This window comes from Nicotiana tabacum, chromosome 22, assembly GCF_000715075.1.
Source record: "Nicotiana tabacum cultivar K326 chromosome 22, ASM71507v2, whole genome shotgun sequence".
Lineage (NCBI taxonomy): Eukaryota > Viridiplantae > Streptophyta > Magnoliopsida > Solanales > Solanaceae > Nicotiana > Nicotiana tabacum.
Window position 1 is genome coordinate 44632157 of NC_134101.1, and position 18866 is coordinate 44651022.

The 18866-nt window shown below is 37.2% G+C and overlaps 1 protein-coding gene across 2 annotated transcripts; it reads right to left on the reverse strand.

The window, feature by feature from the left end:
- Window positions 1-1853: 1853 nt before the first annotated feature.
- LOC107802947 (ISWI chromatin-remodeling complex ATPase CHR11) lies at window positions 1854-17381 on the reverse strand. 2 transcript variants are annotated; one of them, XM_075243802.1, is made up of 25 exons: window positions 16979-17381; window positions 16602-16727; window positions 16410-16516; window positions 15545-15651; window positions 13007-13104; window positions 12724-12903; window positions 12364-12585; window positions 11816-11950; window positions 11257-11539; window positions 11084-11157; window positions 10754-10974; window positions 10581-10668; window positions 10388-10481; window positions 10105-10293; window positions 9987-10018; window positions 9811-9887; window positions 9633-9722; window positions 9390-9459; window positions 9246-9300; window positions 9076-9134; window positions 8833-8998; window positions 2893-3071; window positions 2596-2811; window positions 2420-2521; window positions 1854-2324 (listed from the first exon to the last, which is right to left on the reverse strand). In XM_075243802.1, exons 1-24 carry the CDS (start codon window positions 17177-17179, stop codon window positions 2447-2449), a joined length of 3144 nt encoding a protein of 1047 aa, XP_075099903.1. In that variant the 5' UTR covers window positions 17180-17381; the 3' UTR covers window positions 1854-2324; window positions 2420-2446. The 2 variants fall into 2 exon arrangements, with proteins under 2 accessions (XP_075099903.1, XP_075099904.1); XM_075243803.1 differs by having other exon boundaries at window positions 2416-2521.
- Window positions 17382-18866: the final 1485 nt, after the last annotated feature.

The following is an 18866-nucleotide window of genomic DNA, read 5'->3' on the forward strand; positions in this document are numbered from 1 at the left end:
CAACTACAATATCATACCACTTAAATATAATTTTTATACAAATTTTATACAATGTCTTTTGTATATTTTGTATCTGATTTATACATAGTAAAAACAAATTTCATACAACTAATTATATATTATACAACTTATCTACAACTTTCATATATTATTTCTACTCAGTTATATATATTTAAATATTGTATTCAACTTTCATACAATAATTAAATAAAAAAAAAATATAAACAACAGAATACAATTTTTCTACAATTTTACTACAATTTCGTAAGTATAATGTATATTATGTCTTCTTCTTCTTCTTCTTTGAGTTTCAATCTGAAATTCAGCCAATATCAAGTCTAATTTTCACCAAAACACTCTCAAAATTGAGATATAAACTCCAAACAATATTCTCAATTGTTTGCAACAACATCCAATCCAAATAAATAATGATTTTTGAAAACCCAAATTCGAATTCAAAGTTTCAAAACTTTTTAATGGATGTCAATGATGGAATTGCTGCTCTCTTTTTCTTTGCTCTACATTACTGGAATTAGGGATAGAGGGATAGAGAGAGACGTAGAGAGAATTCCCAATTGTTTGCAACAACACCCAATTCAAACAAATAATGGTTTTTGAAAACCCAAATTCGAATTCAAAGCTTCAAACCTTTTTAATGGCTGTCAATGATGGAATTGCTGCTTTCTTTTCCTTTGCTCTACATTACTGTATATATATATATATATATATATATATATATATATATATATATATATATATAGAGAGAGAGAGAGAGAGAGAGAGAGAGAGAGAGAGAGAGAGAGAGAGAGAGAGAGAGAGAGAGCATGAGGGAGAGAGAATAAGGATGAGAAATAATTGATTCCTAATATAAAGGGATACTCATTTAATTCCTAAAATGTATATAATTGGTAAATTTGTATATAGGATGTAATTAAATTGAAACTTGAGTAGGGAATAAAATTTCAAATAGTGTATAGGAATATAAAAATTCCTAGTTTAAAGAATCCCAAAAGTTAAACATTGAAACTTTAGTTCCTTTTTATATCATATTAAATTTGTGATATGTTTAAATTTATATCATTATATTATTCTTTCTGATACCTTTTTGTTATTTCTATCGATAGGATTGTGCAGTGACCAGTTTCCAAATAAATTTGGTCATAAATGGATAATGCTAGAGTTTTCTCTTTCTAGAAGGAATTGAGGGAAAGACATGGTTGTCCACCAGAAATGTGAAGCTCACGTATCCCAATGTCTCTACATCATCGCTTTTATGGGTATTGTTCAAAAGCTTTGGCAAGCTAAGATTATGAAATTATAAATTAGAAAGCGCTATTTATTTAACTTTGAAAATGAGGTAGCAAGCTTAATCAACCCTAATGTGCATTTGAATGTTTTTTAGTACTTCAAGTTTATGGGTTGTTTTATTTACCGCTACTTTACTCTTCTTGGATGTAAATACTCTTATATATACTGTCAATTATAGACAAGCCAATCTGTATGGTGTCCACAAGAGCTGCCAAGACAACCTCTTTTTTTTAGATTTTTTCAATAATAAAAACTTATGAAAGCATTTTGAAAACTCACAAATGGTAGGAAAAAGTTAAATACTATACAAATAAAGAACTTTCTTAAAATTTGTTAGCCATCTGCATATAAAGAGATCAATTCTCCCCTCAAATTCAATTTTCCCCTCAAATTCAAGAACTCTCGAGTGACATTAGATCAAAATATAAACCTAAGTTACTGATGAAATAGTTAGAAACATGAAGTATTATCTATTCGGATTTAAAAATCAATATATTTATTAAAGTGAGATAGTTTAGGGTTTTTTTAACTGACGCGCAATTAAATTCACTAGTTAATAAAAAGATATCATTACTAGCCATCATTGAGAACAACTTGTAGATTCGTCACTTCACAAGTGCTACCGTACCAGTCAGGTACCAACCAGTTAAAAACAGTAAATTATCAAGGTGCCTCCATCGGAATGCAGAATTACAGCTACGGGACTAGGCTAATGGACTTGCATTTACCAATGGACTAACAAATTGCAATCCAATCTTTCTTCCGCCGGTCTGATATTGTCACGGACGGAATCTCAATGTCCCTGAGTTGATGATTGTCATACCAAAAGGATAGAACATCTGATGACGTTCTGCATAAATACCAGATTCCACCCCCACCCCACCCCCTCTCCCCCCACCCCCAAAAAAAAACAAAAAATACCAGAGGATCTAATTGCATAACGTTCTTAATTAAGTACCAGATGATTAGATCACGAAATAAATAAGTGCTCGTTTTTACTCTCATTTCCTACTTCCCTGCAAAGGGGAACAAACCATGGTTAGACAAAAATGATACTCTTTTAAAGAATTTGTAAATGGTGCAACAATAAGTTCAAAGAAGAAATACTTGCCGAGATGACATAGCCATCCATTGAAAATTACTTCCGCTTCTTCGAAGTAGGAGGGCTTTCAGCTGCCTGTCTTGCCAAGGTGCGCTTTGATGGAGTCATGTTCTGTTGATATAAATTCATTTTTAGTATCAGACATATTTACCTCCAAGAATGAGTTAAGAGGTTGATAGTTTAACCTTCGCAAGCTTCTTTTCTTTGCGTGCCTGCCTCTCCCTCTCATCAAATTCTTGATTTTCCCTCTCAATCAACCGAATAAGTGCATCGCATCTTCTGGCAAGTTCTTGAGTGGTACGAGACTTCACAAACCAATCAAACCGGAACAAGGGTGATGAGCGAAATGCAGCCTTCAGCTCATCCCAATTTCCATAGCCGAGCTTGTGAACCATACATATCTATAGAAATAACCTATATAATCATTTTCCTGATAGTGGATTAAATCCTAAAAGTTCACCCCTGAATTTCAGTCCACTCACCATGAAACGATCACACTCCTCGTTATACAGCTTCCCTTTGTTCTGACCATACTGGATCTTCAATTCCAACCATGGATTTTTGTATCGATCCAACTTCTTACCAATTGCTTTCATAATCTCATCTCTCCGTGAAATTCTAGCCTCTCCTCTTTCAATGTTCTTAATAATCCTGTCATAATCTGCAAGCATCATATCCATTAAACTAAACTACAGTTCTCCAAAACCTACATGCTCAACATGAAATGTATGCAAATATTAACTCATAAATAATTATATTTCTCCAACTATCAAGATCTTCCTAGTGAATTTTCTATCCTACTTTTGCGACATAAATTAGCAGAGCACATAAACTGAAGAAAATAAATATTACAAACCTTTAAATACGCTCACATCCCAAATTACTACTGATACTCTTACTTGTCCTAAACAGTGTTCACTTTCTTTTAAAAAAAGTTCCTACTCAAGAAAATGATAGTACAAAACAGTTGCATGGGACCCACTTACTCTATGCAGTACAAGTTTTCTTTTCAGTGGTGTTTGGATTGGAAGACATTTTCAAAAATCAAACCCAAACAAAGTTATTTGGTTTCAAATTCAATTTTTGGGTTTTGGAAACACAAAGATAACTAAAATATCTGCTCTAATCTGAACCAAAACCAAGAAATAACCCTTTTCTTCCCCAATTTGCATAAACTTGTCAACATTATCACTTTGACCCTTCCTTTTATAAAAATATAATTTCATCTAGTTTTCCTCCTTTTTATTATGACCAAAATACTTTTTTAAGCCACTCACCTTGTGCGACGATTGGTGGAGCAGTATAGAGAGAGGAAAAAGGACTTGCACATGGTTTTCATTGACCTTGATAAGGCTTATGACAAAGTCCCAAGGGAGGTGCTATGGAGATGTTTGGAGGTTAGTGGAGTCCCGGTAGCGTACATTAGAGTGATTAAGTACATGTACGAAGGTGCTAAGACTTGAGTGAGGACTGCGGGAGGAGACTCGGAATATTTCCCTGTAGAGATGGGGTTGTATCAGGAATCTGCCCTTGGCCCGTTTCTGTTTGCCCTAGCGTTGGATGTGCTGACGCGACACATACAAGGGAGGATGCCATGGTGTATGTTATTTGTTGATGACATAGTACTGATTGACGAGACGCGAGGGGGTGTTAACGCTAGGTTGGAAGTGTGGCGACAGACGCTGGAGTCCAAAGGTTTCAAGTTGAGTAGGTCGAAAACTGAATACTTGGAGTGCAAGTTCAGCAACGAGAGGCATGAAGAATAAGTGAAAGTAAAGATTGATACTCAAGTCATTCCCAAAAGAGATAGTTTCAAGTATCTTGGGTCTATAATCCAAGGCGACGAGGAGATTGACGAGGATGTTCCTCACTGCATTGGAGCGGGTTGGATGAGATGGAGGCTAGCTTCGGGGGTTTTATGCGACAAGAATGTGTCGTCTAGACTTAAGGGCAAGTTATACAGGGTGGTGGTTAGACCGGCTATGTTGTATGGGGCTGAGTGTTGGCCCGTCAAGAAGTCACATGTCCAGAAGATGAGCGTAGCTGAAATGAGTATGTTGAGATGGATGTGTGGACATACCAGGAAAGACAAGATTAGGAATGAAATTATTAGGGACAAGGTGGGAGTGGCATCCGTGGAAGACAAGTGCGGGAATCGAGGCTGCGATGGTTTGGGCATGTGAGGAGGACAGACATAGATGTCCCGGTCAGGAGGTGTGAGAGGTTGAACATGGCAGGCTTGAGGAAAGGCAGGGGTAGGCTAAAGAAATATTGGGAAGAGGTAATTAGGCAGGACATGTCGGTGCTTCACCTAACCGAGGACATAACTAGCGATAGGAAGGTATGTAGGTCGAAGATTAAGGTGATGGGTTGACAAGTAATTGTGACTTCCTCCTAGGTTTACCAGTAGTACTAGTAGTATCCTTGTTGTTGGTTGAGAGATACTTTCTTTTAGATTGTTAGTGTATCTGGTACTTAGCTACCACGTCCATTGTTGTTTGTTTGAAAACTGCTACTGGAAATTGTTGCTCCCTGACTGTTACTATTTGATACTACTTTTTCTCCCCTATTACTGAAAATTATTGCTCCCTGATTGTTACTATTTGATGCTACTTTTTCTCCCTTTTTTTCCTTATTGTCTTTTGTCTCCCTCTTCTTTACTTCTTCCCTTTTCTTCCTTATCACATTTTCTTGAGCCAAGGGTCTATCAGAAACAGCCTCTACCTCTCCAGGTAGGGGTAAGGTCTGCGTACACACTACCCTCCCCAGACCCCACAATCTATATGTGGGATTATACTGAGTTTGTTGTTGTTGTATCCAGTGTTTTAAAAAGCGACGAAGCGATCGCTTTAAGCGAGAAGCGATGCAAAGCGATGGCTGCTCGCTTTTCCATGCCTGAGGCGACTCGACCACACGAAGCGCTCGCTTCAGTCGAAAAAGCGCGAAGCGACCTTGAAGCGAGAAGCGCAGAATCGCTCGCTTCTGTTCAAAGAGGTCAGTTTTTTTAAAAGAAAAAGTTTGGGTCTGTTTTTTTATTATACAAAACATATCCCTAAGACCAAAGTAAAGACCATTTCTCTCTTCTTCCCAAAATCAATTGTTGTTGAGTACTGCTAGGGTTCAAGTCGCCAGAAACCTCCTCCAATACTCCGGGTAATTTTTCTTCTTTTTTTCTTCTTTCTTCTTCTTCTCCTTCTCCTTCTCCTTTTTTTCTTTCTTCTTTCTTCTTCTTGTTCCCGTCCAGGCGTCTGCTCACAGCTGGGGCAAGCACGATTTATTTTTCCTTTTATTCTTTTTATTTAGTATTTTAGCCTTTATTTATTAATTTGTATGTGTATTTCAATTTATAAAGTTAAATAATTATTATTTTCAGTTTATTTGATTATGTTTCTTTCTTATATATAAATTGAACTCTTTGATTATTTATATTGTGTCTTTGCAAGGTTTACATTATGTTTTTTAAGAATTGCGCTTCACTTCAATGAAGCGTGCGCTTCGCTTTGCGCCTCGTTTTTGAAGCGAGGCGAGCCCCTGTCGCTTTTTTGCGCTTCTCGCTCTCAAAAACACTGGTTGTATCTTATTCTATTCTTTCAAGGACTAAAATTATATTAACCTTTTGTTAGTTCCAGTTTTTATATTGCTATTGTACATTGTATTGTTAGTCTAATGCATGTAGTCCTAATGAATTGCTACAATATTCACAATGGAGATGGAATTAATTATGTGGCAGGCTTGTAGTTATAGTTTTTTTCTTTTTTAAAAAAAATGGCTTGTAATTATAGTTTTATAAAATGATACGCTGCAATTTTAACTTTCTAGTTCAACAAGATTCCAATCCAAACTTCATTCTGTTTCCAGGAAAAATGCAATCACACATCAATATTCAAAGAAGATTTCCAGAAACTACTTCAGAAAACTGTTTTCCAAGAACATAAACCAAAAATTGCGTCAAAAGAGTTTCATGTCCTCTCACATGTTCCAAATACTTGTAACACTCAGGGTTGTGAAAAGCGGTCGCGTCCTCGCTTAAAGCAAGACGAAGCGACCCTTTAACCGCCTCTGCTATATGAAGAGGATCAGGTAGACAAAAGCGTGCGCTTCCCGCTAAAAAGCGAGAAGCGACGAAGCGAAGCGACCGAAGCGAGCGCTTTTCTGTTTTAAATAGCTGCCAGTCTATTTAATTAAAAAAGAAAGGCGTTCAGTGTTCTTTTATTAAAACACGACCAGCAGCAACAGAGATTCTAAAGAGGCGACTAGGGTTCCCTTTTCAACTTCAACAGAGATTCAGCAGCAACATGTATATTCTTCCCTCTTCTTGACTTTGCATAGGATGTATGAGCAAAAAAGCAATTTAAAGAAGTTTGTTTCAGATGAGTACACTATCAGTGCCTATGGAAGGGAAGCTCGAGGGAGAGAATATGCAGATATTATACTTTCTACTTCATTCTGGAACAATGTGGTTCATGCATTGAAGATTGGTGGTCCTTTAGTTAAAGTGCTTTGTTTGGCGGATGGGGAGCAAAGGCCACCAATGGACTACCTTTACGAAGCAATGGATAGGGCAAAGGAGGCTATTCAAAACTCTTTTAGTGATCAAAGAAAATACAAAAGAGTCTTTGAGATCATAGATAAAAGGTGGGACGGTAAGATTCATCGCCCTTTGCATGCAGCTGGACTTGTTTTGAACCCGGAACTGTTTTATGACAATGAAGAGAGGATTCTAGGAGATGAAGAATTGTGGAAGGGATACATTGAATGTATAAAGTCACCAGGTGAGCGAGTGCTTATATGTTGCTTTATAGTTAATAAGTTATTTCTTCATCAATATTATGCTTTGAATATTTGTTCTACTTCTACAGTTGAATGGTGGAAGCAATATGGCCATTCCACTCCAGAATTACAAAAGTTTGTCATCAAGGTTCTAAGTCTAACCTGTAGCTCATCCGGGTGTGAAAGGAATTGGAGCGTGTTTGAACATGTAAAAACTAAGAAAAAAGATTTAGTATATTGAGATAATTAAATTTTTGACAAGAGTGGGTTGCTCTAGTGGTAAGCACCCTCCACTTCCAACCAAGAGGTAGTGAGTTCGAGTCACCCCAAAAGCAAGGTGGGTAGTTCTTGGAGGGAGGGAGCCGGGGATCTATCGGAAACAACCTCTCTACCCAAGGGTAGGGGTAAGGTCTGCGTACACACTACCCTCCCCAGACCCCGCTGGTGGGATTATACTGGGTTATTATTGTTGTTATCATAATCTTACTAATTACTTATTATTTGCAGATTCATACCAAAACGAGGAACAAACTAACCTTGAAGCGTCTCAATGATCTAGTCTCAATGAGGAGTCGTTACAACGCTCGCAATGTAATTGATCCAATTAGTTTGGACAACATCGATGATGCTAATGAATGGCTAACTGGAGTCTCGGAAGATCATGCAGATGAAAAAGTATTTGAAGAAACTTCTGATTTCACTTGGGGTGATGTTGCGGAGGCACGTGGAATTGGGGAGAGGATTTATGGTTTGAGGAGGAGTACCTCAACTTCAAGTTCACAGAGGAAGGGAAAAGAAGCAGCTACTTTGTCCCTAGTTGATGAAGAAGAAGTTGAAGAAGATGACGAGTAATATAATAATGATAGTGGAATACAAGAATTTGACAATCTTGTAGAAGAATATGATGCTCATTTTGTGCTTTAATTGATGCTACTCTTTAGTTTTTACATTGAAGTATTGAACATTTGCTTACAGTTACATGTGTTGTCTGTGCATTATTTATTTTAATATTTTTTTTTTAAATTACGCTTCACTTCAAAAAAGTGAGCATTTCGCTTCTCGCTTTAAGCGAAATGGGGGTTGTCGCTTTTCCTCGCTTCACGCTCTTCACAACACTGGTAACACTAATCATTATCCAATCTTAACAACAAACCCAGTATATTTCCACAGGTGGGGTCTGGGAGGGTAGTGTATACACATACCTTACCCCTACCTAGTGAAGGTAGAGAGGCTGTTTCTAATAGACCCTCGGCTGAGAAAAGGTGAGAAGAGAAGAAGATGAAGGAGAAGGAGAAGAAGAAGAAGCAGAAAGAAAAGGCCAATCTTAACAAACATGTCATGTAAAACAGGGACATTCAATTTAAAAAGAAGGGTGAAGCATACTTGTTTACAAACCCAGTATATTCCAACGGGTGGGGTCTGGGAGGGTAGTGTATACACATACCTTACCCCTACCTAGTGAAGGTAGAGAAGTTGTTTCTAATAGAAACCCGGCTCATAAAGGAGAGAAGAAGAAGAAGCAGAAAGAAAAGGCCAATCTTAACAAACATGTCATGTAAAACAGGGACATTCAATTTAAAAAGAAGGGTGAAGCATACTTGTTTACAAACCCAGTATATTCCAACGGGTGGGGTCTGGAAAAAACCACTTACCATTTAGTTCTTTGTATCTTTCTTTGAAAACTTTCGCGTATCTTTCAACCTCCTCCTCAGTTTTCCCTTCCATTTCAGCAGCAATACTTTTTAAGTCATTGCGACCATACTTCTCACAAGACCTGATAAAGGTATTGAAGTCTCTTCTACTCCATGTTGAAAATCCCTAGATATCAGACTTGTCAACCTCCGACAACAATAAAGGTAATTATAATCCCAGGATGAGTTAGTAGAAACACTTACCTCTTCCAATAGTCGCTCCTTCTCCTCCTGCTCTACAGCCGTTAAAGGCTCTCCTGCATCTATATACATGAAACAATTTTGAAGACATATTCAGAAGAAGCAGACCTAAAATTTTACAGAAATGAAAAAAAAAAATGAAGTTCTTTTAAATGGAAATATAAGTCTCAAACCTTCAGGTTCTTCCACCTCTATAGTGTCTTTAACCTGATTCTTCTGGTGTGTTTGCTGGAATAAGTAACAAATATATAATCCAACAAAAAAGCACATGAAAGGGTAGCAATGGAAAAACTTGAGAAATACAAAGCTTAACCAACCATAAGATAGCGCACTTCCTTCTCATACAACTCACTCAGTCTCTGTGTATTGAAGAACTGAAAATCGTGCCTACAAATGATAAGTATAACCAGAACTGTCGTTAGGAGAAAAAGTAATGAGGTTGCCAGAGAAATAGAGTCACAGAACCTTCATTTCTAAATGCTATTATGTATGGCCCAACAGAATCAGGAGAGAACAAAAGTAGTACAGAAAAGTAGAAAAATGTGCAAACACGGACTTACAGCTGAGGCATCCGAGGGATCCGAGGCTCTTTAGGTCTTGCAGGGGCGCTCTGACGCATGGTCTGCTTGAAGTATTCAGACTCTGAGTAGCTAACAGCAAAGGAGAGTCATGTTTTAACTGATGATAAACTAAGCTTCAGTACATAAAAGGTAAAATTCAGCAACAAAAGAAGCATACTTGCGCTTTCTTTCTCTTTTTGAAGGTTCTACCCAATTGTCGCTGATAATTTTCTTGAAATCCACCTTGTTTTTATCCTTCATTGACACAAAACAAAGGCAGAAAGGCAAGTGAAACACACAGAAAAGTAGCTAACAAAGCAAGGAGTCACCAGAAAACTGAACAAGTGTTGTTACCTCCTCTTCACCAAAGTCATACAAATCAGCAGCTGCATAAAGTCAGCAATCTTATAACTAAAGCAGCACAACAAATTGCAAGAGACAAACAGAAATGATCAGGAAGCAAAGTGCATACTGTCATCCATCTTAAACTTGATAGCATCTTCTGTAAACTTCTTCATCTTGGCATCAAGTTCAGCTTTTGCCTCTTCTCCTTTAGCAATTATTCTATCTATATCCTCATCAGTAATGGTGCTATCTTTGGAACTGAAAACCATTTCAGCACCAAATCGCACCATTTGCAGCAGCTCATCCTTATTAACAGCTGTGTTATGCATCACATGATACTAACAGTCAGTGATTTCATATGCATCTCAAACACTATAGAGAGAAGGAAATTTATGCAAAGATAACCTCACCTTTCTGCTCAGCTAGCCGCCCCTGCTGGATAACCAATGCATCAAGTGCTAGCTTCTTGTAAGCCCTTTCAATCACCTTTTCCTCAATGGTATACTGAATGAATAATTTGAAAAGCACGTCTCACTACATCACCAGAAGATCCCAAAGCAGCATCTTTTCAGTGCATTAACACATCAGGGAAAGAAATCGAACCTCAGTGCAGAAGCGGAATACTTGGACTTCCTTCTTCTGACCAATCCTATGGGCTCGGTCCTGAGCCTGCAAATCAGCCTGTGGATTCCTGCAGTTTCAATAATGCAAAGATAAGATTCAGATACCGTCCTCTTTCCTGGGTTGACAAAACCTACAATATAGGAGATCCTCACCAATCACTATCATAAAGAATAACAACATCTGCTGTAGCAAGATTGATACCAAGACCACCAGCTCTGGTTGACAATAAGAATGCAAATTTTTCACTCCCTGGTTTGTTAAAAGCCTCAATAGAAGCATCACGATCCTCACCACCAGTATTTCCATCAATCCGACAATATTGGTGACCTTTGTACATCAAGTAGTCTTCAAGGATGTCCAATAGCCTTGTCATCTGAATTAGAAAATCAAAAGAAAGGGTTAAGTCCGAAAACTGAGCATCCAGAAAGCTGTTGAAACTTCGGATAGGCGCAACAAAACCAAAGAAAATTAGAGGGGGAAACCTGTGAAAATATTAAGACCCTTGAGCCACGTTCCTTCAATTTAGGAAGCAACTTATCTAGAAGAACCATTTTCCCTACATCAAGCATATGAATTATAAGTTGTAAAAAGCTGCTGCAGAAACTGTAAATAGAAACCAACAACCCAGATGCATCCAAAGGAATCAAAATATTACCAGCATTTTCTACGAGATGCTCTCCTGTTGTATATGGAGGTCCTGGCTCAGCACCTTGGAAAAGATATGGATGATTACAGCATTTACGTAGCTGCATTGCTATATTGAGAAGACGCTTGCGCTCTCCTCCAGAATTGACAACCTCAAGATCTTTCTGCAGCAGAGCCTTGTAGTACTGCTTCTGCATCTGGGACATACCAACCTTAAGAATTGTTTCTTTTTTGGGAGGCAGGCCTTTCTCCACATCAGACTTCAGCCTCCTAAGAAGGAATGGACGGAGGACCTGACCAAGTAGCCAAAGTTGAAAACTCAGGTACAAGACTTCTCCCTCAAAGTTCAAAGCAAGATATTTGCGAGTGGGACATTGATGTCTCAAAATACAGAAATTACATCTGCAGCAAGGTCATAGGGTAACTGTTGTTCTGTCTTCATCCCTTCAACCATAACCTTGTTCTATACCTTTTTGGGTGAGTGGTTGGGGGGGGGGGGGGACTGCATGTATCAGAGATACTGCTTGGTCTCTATTATAGAAACTACTACGTACTAGAAATCAACACACCTTATGAAGCTGTTGGACCACCTCCTGCTGGTCATTTTCACCAGAAATCTGGAACCACTCATCAAAAGTCTCAGCTGAGCTAAAGATCTCAGGCAGCAGAAAGTTCAGAAGCGCCCAGAGTTCGTGAAGATTATTCTGTGTAATATCATAGAATTCACACATCAATTAGGCTGGAATGCAGACATATATATGCACACCGGGGACTATTAAGATAACATGCTCATTGGCATTGCAGCAAAGATACAACAAATAGATTGGAAACTGATTTATAAAAATAGGAAATAAAGCTTGACTAGCTAAAAATTAAAAATCAAAGGTATTACTCAGGTTATTTATCATTAGTAGTTGGAAAATAGTTTAAGTAATTCTTTGGTTGGAGCAGTATTTGAAATATGAAAGGTTGGAGTATCATTATATCATATTAGTTTGAAATTTCAGATAAGTAATTTGCATTTAAGGAGATTGGAAAAAATGATGCAGAAATAAAAGGGTCAAGTAAATCAGGAATTTCAGCCTACATGCGAGGAAAATAATAAAAAAAGCATCACCTGAAGTGGTGTCCCCGTGATAAGTAGTCTATAATTAGTGTTGTAGAGCCTCATTGTTTTTGAAAGAAGAGAATTTTCATTCTTGATCCTATGTGCCTCATCAATTATGATGTAACGCCAACTAAAGCGCCGTAAAGCAGACTTCTCTTTGATAACCATCTCAAAGCTTGTGACACACACGTCAAACTTCCCCGCAACAAGTAACTCCTCACGTATGTATCTCTGTAAATAAAATATAAAAGACTAGTCTGAACAAGCAATGCAATGTGCAAAAGAGGAAAGCAAAAGAACCAATATAAGTTGTTGCTTACCCTTTCATCAGAGGAAAGCAAAAGAACGATGGTATAAGTTGTTGCTTACCCTTTCATCAGGATCTCCAAGGAACTTAACAGCACGTAAAACAGGACAGAAACGTTTGATTTCGTTCATCCAATTGCCAAGAGTCGATTTTGGAGCAACAACCATATGAGGACCAGTTATTCCTCTAAATTCACGTAGATAGCCCAGCAAGGAGATAGTTTGCAATGTCTTACCAAGACCCTATGCAATAATATGAGGATTAAATGATGATGCTTCTCCTTGAAGTCATAATTACAAAATGTAGGGAGAAAGGAGCATCTCAATACCACATGACCATACTAACCATTTCATCAGCAAGTATTCCATTTATTCCATTCTCATACAGTCGTATCAGCCAGTTCAAACCAGCGAGTTGATAATCCCTCATCTTCCCTTGAATACCTGACAAAGTATTTATGGATGTGATCGTTGGATGCTTAAAGAAGAAAGAAATGAAAGCATTAACAGAGAATTTGTCTGAGATAAAAACATTTATCCAATGCATTTACAACTTCAACTGTTTAATATGACGTTTTTTCCCAAATGCACTTAAGTTTAGAGCTTTGAGCAGGCTACCAGGCTTCATATAGAAGAAAGTACAGGAGAATTCAATACGTGAAACCTCACTAGTTTGGTTTTCTTTAAAATTCACATTTGTCCATAATGATGCTCAATAACCCTAAGGTGATCAGAGGTATTGATAAACCTCCACCCTTCTGAACCCAGCTTATTTCCTTAGCCACCTTATATAGAATAAAGTGCAAACAAAAACATCATGAATTCTTCCTAGGTAGCACTTGAAATGATGACTACAGTTTCTGTGCAGCCATGCATCCGTTACTCACATGTATAACAAAGCACTATTACTTGTAATGACAACTTGACTAAAGAGCCTTGAATGGAGCTACACAAACTATACACCTTATAGGATGATAAATTGAACAACTTCTTATAAGTAGGACCTAGGCTCGTGTACCTGATCTCAGCCTTCTCAAGATGGATCTCCCAAATTAGTAACAACTTCATTTTACACGGTTTAGTAACAACATCATATGACAAATACATGTGCATCAACTTTTAAACATTATGTGCTTAAAAGCACTTTTTAAGTGTTGGAGCTGGTTTTATGAATATGCAGTTAGTTACGTATTTGGATAGAAGTGTTGTAGTTGAAAATAAGTTGTGATAAAAAAGTGCTAAAAAGCAGCTTTTTCCATTAAAATTAGTGCATGTCCTTAAATCTGTTAACACAAGAAGGAGCTGATACTACATATTTTTAATTCTAAATTGTTCAAATACAATATTTTTATGGTTTATGCACTAGTATAATTTGTGTAATTTCATGTATATATTTGTTACTTATTCCAGCAAACACACCAGAAGATCAGGTTAAAGACACTATAGAGGTGGAAGAACCTGAAGATTCAGGAGAGCCGCCTTTAACAGCTGTAGAGCAGGAGGAGAAGGGGCGACTATTGGAAGAGGTAAGTGTTTCTATTAACTCATCCTAGGATTATAATTACCTTTATTGTTGTCGGAGGTTGACAAGTGTGATATCCAGGGATTTTCAACATGGAGTAGAAGAGACTTCAATACCTTTATCAGGGCTTGTGAGAAGTATGGTCGTAATGACTTAAAAAGTATTGCTGCTGAAATGGAAGGGAAAATTGAGGAGGAGGTTGAAAGATATGCGAAAGTTTTCAAAGAAAGATACAAAGAACTAAAAGGTGTTTTGGGGGGAGACGGGGAGTTTAAATTGTGATTAAAGAAACAACTATTGGCCTCGCCCTTCTTTTTAAATTGAATGTCCCTATTTTACATGACATATATGTTAAGATTGGCCTTTTCTTTCTTTTTCTTCTTCTTCCTCTTCTGCTTCTTCTCCTTCTCACCTTTTCTGAGCCGGGGAGTCTATTGGAAACAGCCTCTCTACCTTCACTAGGTAAAGGTAAGGTCTGTCTACACACTATCCTCCCCAAACCCCACCTGTGGGAATATACTGGATTTGTTGTTGTTGTTGTTGGCATGTATATATTAAATCTCTTTACATTCTTTTTTCTCCTTTTTTACGCTTAATTTATGTCTAATTAACTAGAGAAAAGCAAGCTCATTAAAAAATATATCATTTACTTCATGCTCAAGTTAACTTACAAGCAATACATAATGGTAATCAAACAATATAAACTCTGAAATAGTTTCAATTCATGTGGTTCTTCAATAGATGCCAATATTAAGGAAATTTACTAAATAATTAAATCTTTAGGAATGAAAACATTTCGAGGCCTACAAGGTCTCTGTCAGCTTCATATAGAGCCACAAAAGTTAAAAATACACAGCAAAGTTTGGAGATATGAAGAGCAGAACCATATTGTTCGAGTTTGCGCAGAAGTGGGTCAGAGCTTTTGGAACTCTTTTTTATTTAATTTTTTAATCCTAAATCCTAAGGAACAATATCAAATCAAAGAAACCGAGCAAAATCCAACTCACAAAAAATGTAATTTCCTACATACCAAACCTCGAGATTGGTGAAATGGTAGAGATGGAAGAAAGGTGGAGGAAAGAAAGAAGGGAAAAGAAATGTATGAATTAGGCCTTTTGTTTTGAAGGCTATTTTAGGAATTATAGAACATTATAAGGGATAGAATAGTAAAACACTTGGTCAAACATAGATAGTTGTAAAGCTAAAAAGTGATGAGTTGAGCAAAACCCAACTTGTTGTTTTTAGCTTGTTTTAGCCTAAAAGCCAAGTCCTTTTAAGCACCTTTTTAGGTTTGCCAAACACTAAAACAAGCTAAAAATAACTTAAAGCTTTTAAGCCCGTCCAAACACCCTTATATCTTACAGGAGGGTTGTGCCACCAATCGTGTATTCCCAGAAAGTCCGTCTTCTTCATCTTTGAGATACTCTTCATCTTCTTCCTCTTCAGTTACTTTTGATGCATGACGACCCCTGGAGAAAGAAAAGGTCATCAAATTGGCTCATAAAGAATCCACATGCAGAAGTACCTCCGTTTAATGCATAAACTTTCGCCTTTATTTGACACAACATAAAACATATTGCGTGAATCACGTCCACACAAATAATCATCTGAAACCACATGGTAGCAGCCAAATCTAAAACCAAGTTGTATTTTTCGACGTTCTGAGTTTCAGTATTTAACTGTATCCTTTTTATGATTAAGGAGCGTGTTTTATTCAAAGTAAAACACCAGGAAGGTGCAGAACATGCAGAAAAAAGGAATCAAGCTTGTTTATTTACATAAGGAATCAATGAAGCCCGTCAATGTATCAGCATCGTTTTACATCAAGAAAAGCAAGCAACTTAACAAACAAGCAAACAAAATGAAAGTCCTTAGGAAGATACCAAAATAGCTATGTCTATGTATGCAATGTTGATTTCATGCTGCGAGAACACTTGCACATTAACTCCCACTAATAGGCAACGAAGATATCATTCTATTGTAAATAAGTATCAAATAGCTAAACATAAAAGACTTTAATATATTTTTCTTCTCGCTTGAACCTCAGATCCATATCGCTCACTCCATGCACCTTAACATAAAATAACAAAGAAATTCTAGCTGATTAGCCAAAACGCATTGCTCTGGGTAATCAAGCTTTATAAGTCTCTGGGATCAGCTGCAAATTCAGCAAAGCTAACAACAAAAAAAGGATCAAACTAAGTTACTCATAGGAAGTTACTCATACCTTCCCTTTGTCTTCTTTTGAGAGGTAGACTGCTCGCTTTTGGCAAAATGTGCAAATAGCTCAGTTTGCTGCAAGAGATACTTCAGTCGCCCCTTTCCCTTGTTGTCCTGCCACAGATACGTCAGCATTGAACAAACTCTTAACTAAAACAGAACACAAAAGGTCCAGCAACAAATATTCTGAATGAGATACCATGTCAGCATCAATGGCAGCATTCTGTGAATCCAACATTTCTTGTATTTTCTTCTTCTTGATCCTCTCCATCTCTTTCAACCTGGCCTTTTCGCGCTTGGATATTTCATTGGCTGCAACCTCTTCCTACAGGTAGCATAGCATAACCAGGTCACTTAAAAAATAAATAGCCTTAAAGCTTGTCAAAACATGAAAGCTGCTCAAACTTATACATCATTTGAAGAATGTGCATTTATGCTTGAAAAAACAACTTCAGTCTAATAAAACCCTAGCATGCCCACACATTAGTAGAATGAGACATGTTATCAGGCATTAATTCGGCAGACCCACCAAAACCTAAGAAAAGAAACCCTAATACCAACAATTAATTAACATACCTCATTATCCCCATCGTCTTGGTCTGCCACGTCGGTGGCGGCGTCATTGTCCTCCTCGTCGGAGTCCTCAGCAGTCCTCGCGACGGCCTCGAGCTCCTCTTCGTCTTCTTCCTCATTGACCTGATCCTGGACTTGTTCCTCCTCCGAACTATCCGATGGAGGCTCCGACGACGAGGATTTGGATCTCGAGTGTTTACCCATGGCTCCTATTCGGGGGTTTCTCACCTGAATCTAAAGGGGAACTCGCCGTCTAACTAGAGAGTTTTCTAGGTTCGGAATATATAAGTAGCGGCTTGGTGAAGGAACCAAATCAGCAGATTTTTTCCTTTTTGATAATTTGAGGTAACGTGCCGACTGTTGAGCACATTACATTAGGAAATGAAACTTCCCGCCACTTGTGGGTGATCTGCAATTTAGCGCCGATAGGTTTATGGGCTGAGCCACGTATGCCAACTTAGAATGGGCTTTAGTCCAATTGAGAAAGAAGCCAGAAAAAAGGGGAAGTGCACAAACAGCCTTTCTTGAGCTGCTATTTAAGGATTAGCCAATACTTATTTTGTCCTGAAAATTTGAACTAAAAAACTTAATCTCATTATAACTTAGGATATTTGTGTCCCGAGAAATCGAACTAAAAAACTGAAATTTAGAATACATTGACTAATTTCTAAATAGCATGCCTTTATAATGGCTACTTGGTGTCATTTATGAAGGGAAATTAGGGGGAAATAGAAATAGCCATATTTATAACTGGTAATTGAAAATACCTATAGTTTCAAAAATAATCGAAATTTAGTCACTTTTTCATGTAATGATAAAATCTGAACAAAAACACCCTTAAAATCCAGAAAATTTCCAGCATAATATGTTGGAGTTCGAATTTTTTACATATGAGATTCGGGCATAATGTGCTGGAATTTCATATTACGCTAGAACTTTTCGTGTGTTGGAGTTACAACATAATATGCTAGAAGTTTATACGCAGTAGCTCCATAATCCAGCATATTATGCCGGAACTTTCAGCAAAACAATGACTATTTTTCAATGACTTTGCTAACGTTTGCTATTTTTCGATTACCAATCCAAAAACTAACTAGCTCATGCTATTTTCACAGAAAATTGGCATGTATCCACTTATAATAACTATTGGCAGACTTTTAATTAAAGATTAGGCTTAGCAATAGCAACATTATTTTTATACCTAATGAACCAAGTAGGTATAAACAGGGGCTAACATACAGTATTATGTATGGGTTACCGGGAACCCAATAGCTTTTGTGTAGATCCTATATTTGTATTAAGAAATCTATTGAATATATAACAATAATTATATGGGAACCCAGTTCCAAAATGCATTTCTGGTCCAGTGGTAAATCTTGAAACCCGGATGTGGCTCGCTTCCCTTCTTGCTGATGCAAGTTCGAGTCCCCATAAGTCTTTTTTATTAAATAGATAAAAACCAAAGTTTTTGAGCAGTACTTCCACTAAGGAAAAACATCAAACACACAAATATTGCTCCCTTTCTGTCAAGTTAGTACAACTTCCACTTTAGTCTATTTTTTAAATAATAATAGATGACTAAAGTGAACCTAAAAAGAAACAATCACATCAAAATGTCCCCAAAACAAAAAAAAAAGAAGTTAGGGTTTCGTTCTTCTTCAATCTTGCAAGCCACTAGTTCTTCGACCTTCGTTCTTCTTCAATCTTGACTTTTCTTCTGTGCCTATCAAAGACAAGCAGTGATCCAGTGTAGGTCCTCTCCTTCCTTCATTTTTTTTTTATAACTATTTTTCTCTTATATTATATTATATAAAATAATATTTCTTAACTATTTTCCTCTTATATTCATCTGTAATATTTAATTTGTGTCTTATGATTTGTAGGGCATTTT

Bases quoted from the DNA above. Each gene is read 5' to 3' on its own strand.
- LOC107802947 (XM_075243802.1), bottom strand. From the start codon at position 17,179: ATGGGTAAACACTCGAGATCCAAATCCTCGTCGTCGGAGCCTCCATCG. The intron at 10,294-10,387 runs GTGAGGTTATCT...TGCATAACACAG, and splicing joins GCGGCTAGCTGAGCAGAAAG to CTGTTAATAAGGATGAGCTG. The intron at 10,019-10,104 runs GTATGCACTTTG...GACTTTATGCAG, and splicing joins CAAGTTTAAGATGGATGACA to CTGCTGATTTGTATGACTTT.